This window comes from Phaethon lepturus, unplaced genomic scaffold (assembly GCF_000687285.1).
Source record: "Phaethon lepturus isolate BGI_N335 unplaced genomic scaffold, ASM68728v1 scaffold26672, whole genome shotgun sequence".
Lineage (NCBI taxonomy): Eukaryota > Metazoa > Chordata > Aves > Phaethontiformes > Phaethontidae > Phaethon > Phaethon lepturus.
This window is the reverse complement of record NW_010524904.1, coordinates 1,006-3,830: the sequence shown is the minus strand read 5'-3', so window position 1 is coordinate 3,830 and position 2,825 is coordinate 1,006. Positions and strand designations below refer to the sequence as shown.

The 2,825-nt window shown below is 62.1% G+C and overlaps 1 protein-coding gene across 1 annotated transcript in view; it reads right to left on the bottom strand.

Annotated features, from left to right (window-relative positions):
• The window catches only part of CTSA (cathepsin A), a gene marked incomplete at its 5' end in the record, with an annotated part of 4,098 nt that overhangs the window by 276 nt on the left and 997 nt on the right, over positions 1 to 2,825 (bottom strand). The window contains 10 exons of the mRNA XM_010282597.1: positions 128 to 229; positions 357 to 446; positions 556 to 631; positions 705 to 853; positions 1,006 to 1,084; positions 1,294 to 1,385; positions 1,522 to 1,606; positions 1,943 to 2,034; positions 2,402 to 2,557; positions 2,659 to 2,745. Of these exons, the coding sequence (XP_010280899.1) occupies positions 128 to 229; positions 357 to 446; positions 556 to 631; positions 705 to 853; positions 1,006 to 1,084; positions 1,294 to 1,385; positions 1,522 to 1,606; positions 1,943 to 2,034; positions 2,402 to 2,557; positions 2,659 to 2,745 (1,008 nt within the window). The remainder of the gene's footprint in view (positions 1 to 127; positions 230 to 356; positions 447 to 555; positions 632 to 704; positions 854 to 1,005; positions 1,085 to 1,293; positions 1,386 to 1,521; positions 1,607 to 1,942; positions 2,035 to 2,401; positions 2,558 to 2,658; positions 2,746 to 2,825) is intronic.

Below are 2,825 nucleotides of genomic sequence, written 5' to 3'. Positions count from 1 at the left end.
GCCACCAGCCTCAGGCTGCCTGCAGCCCAGCCAGAGCCACTCTGACCACGGCACTGGTGTCTGACTCGCCCACCCGTGCTGCAGCCAGCAGCCCTGTCCCTGGCTCCCCGGTGCCCCTCGGCCCTACCTTGATGGTGAGGAAGGCGATGTTGGTGAACTCCTTCACAAAGCCCCCGATCTGGTTCTCACCTCTTTCAGTGTACAGCCAGGGCCGGCGAGCCACCTGCACCTGGGACCAGCAGCAGCACCCTCAGTGCCCTGGCTGCCCGAGGCAGGCAGCCAACCCCGGCGTGCAGCCAACTGCACAGCCCAGAGCTGGTGACTGGCCTGGCCCAGGCCCTGTCCTGCCCATTTACCTTCTGGCACAGGGAGTCCACAAACCACTCGTCCCCGAGGAAGTTGCAGGCCATGTCCACATCCCCATTGTACACCAGGATCCGGTATTTCTGCAGAACAGGAGGAGGGTGAGCATTTTGCAAGATGGCAGCCCCAGCCAGGCAGGAGGCTGGTTTGGCAGAGCTGGCCCCAGGGCCCGGCGGGTTCCCTCACACGCACCGTGGCTCCGAGCAGCTTGAGGTACTGGTCGTTCATCTGCATGTACAGGCGCTTGTAGCTGCGGTTCACCTCGAAGCTGCGGAGGAAGCGTCAGCGTCACACAGCTGCTCAGGCTCGCGGCGGGCCCTCCCCGCCTGGAGCTCGCTCACCTGCACACCTGCCACTCTGCGGCGTCGGGGGAGATGTGGAGAGACTTCCTCACCTCTGGGGAGTTCAGATACATGCTGGGGGCTGTGGAGTTCGTGCAGGGAGGGTCCATCCGGACCTTCTTTCGGGCTACCGGCATCCGGAACAGGTTCTGGGAGAGAGTTGGGAGAGTCCTTGCCACAGCAGCAGCAACTGGTGCTTCCCCACCGCAGCAGCCACTCTCTGCGCCCTCCTGCCCACAGGCAGCACTGCTGGCCAGGCAGAGGATGCTTGCAGCCTGGTGGCACGGACACCCGGGCTCACCTGCCGCCAGGAGAACCTCATTGGCATCTGGATGAAGGAGTTGCCCAGGTCGTGTGTGATGAGATAGTCACCCTCATACCTGCAGCCAGAAGAAGCACAGGGACAGGCTGAAAGGTCTGGAGAAAAAAGGGCTCAGGGTCCTCCCTAGCAGAGTCCTCCACAGCAGCCAGCTGGGCTTCACCTGTCCCAGAGGGGCTCTGCCCAGCCCACCACGTTGCTCTGCTAGCAGGGACCCCACATGCTACAAGCCAGTGCCTGGAGACCCATCTGCCCTAGGGCGACTCTCACCTCATGCTCCCAGGAACACCACCATCACATGGGGCATAGAGGTTATAGATGTTGAGGCCAGACTCCTCTACGATCTGAATCATCTCCTCCATCTGCAATGAGCCACAAGAAGGTTTAGGGACTCAGCAGGACGCTTGAGGGACCGTGGGCCCATCCAGAGCCAGGCGCGTGGGTGCTGCACATAGACAGTGGCACTGGGCACACGCTAGGGGCTCCAGCTCCCCTCACCTTGAGTGTGCAGTTCAAGTTGGAGTTGTCGTGGAAGTTGCACTTCCCTTGGGAGCAGCAGAAGGCCTGCAAGTCCCTCCACAGCCTAGGGGCAGAGACCAGGGGATTGGACTGCACTGTCCAGATGGCAACACCAACACAAAGCCAGCGGCCATGGCCACAGCGGTGCTGCAGGCTCCCTGCCCAGCGGCCGCACAGCATGTGGCTCTGCCCAACGTCCCGTAAGCCCAATGAACAAATGTGCCCATGGGAGCTGCCCAGGACAAGAGGCCATCTCCACAGCCCGGCTACTGGCCCAAGTCAGGCCAGGAGCTTCCCTTGTCCCCCTTGTCACCGACCCAGCTGGCCCCATTGAGGCCATGGCCCTGTCCCGCCTGCACAGGGACAGTGCATCTAGCAGCAGCACTCCGCCTCCTCTTACTCAGTCCCCAGAAGGCCATGGTAATAGGCAAAGTAAACCAGTGAGTTGTCGTTGATCTCATAGGAGGAGAGGCCGTTTCCCACGGCGATTCCCTGCGAGGTAAGAAGAAAACAACTCTGTTGTGTTCCAGCTACCCACAGGGCAGCCACAGCAGCAGGCAGGAAGCACATGCGGCACTGTTTACTCCACGGAGGGAAGAGGAAGGGTCAGGGGTGCCTGAAAACGCTCCCCTGGTCCCACTCGGCAGGGATGGACACGTCCGCCAGCAGCTGCTGCCAGCACCCCAGGAGAAGATGAAAGGCTGCAGGGCCAGACCTGCCCTATGCCTCAGAGGGGGCCCCACACACTGGCTGTGTGGCCAGTTCCCACCCCAGTACCACTCAAGAGCCCCAGCAAGGCCATGCCAAGCCCTCTGCTCCCCAGCTCAGTCCAGGCAAGCAGCAGAGCCCAACCGCTCACCTTCAGGTTGAGGCTGGGGTCCTGCATCACCCACTCTGCCAGCGTGGGGATGTAGACTCCCCCATAGCTCTCCCCTGTGAGGAAGAGATCATTCTTGGAGTACTCGGGGAAGAGCCGGAGGAACTCCTTCAGCGCTAGATAGTTGTTGTGAGCGACCTGCAGGCACGACAAAGGGGTCAGGCAGCAAGGCAGGACCCCCAGCGCCCAGGCTGGAGCAGGCAGGAGGCAGGTCCCTCCCAGCAGCCTGGGTCACTCGCCTCGGTGTCATTCGTGGCGTACTTCTTGTCCTCAGAGTAGGAAAAGCCGACGCCAGCAGGGGACTCCAGGTAGAGCACATTGGCAATCTGCAGGGACAGCAGAGAAGCTGGAGATCAGGGGAGACCCCCCTCCTGGCTCGGTGAGGCAGAGGGCTGCTGGCCTCTCT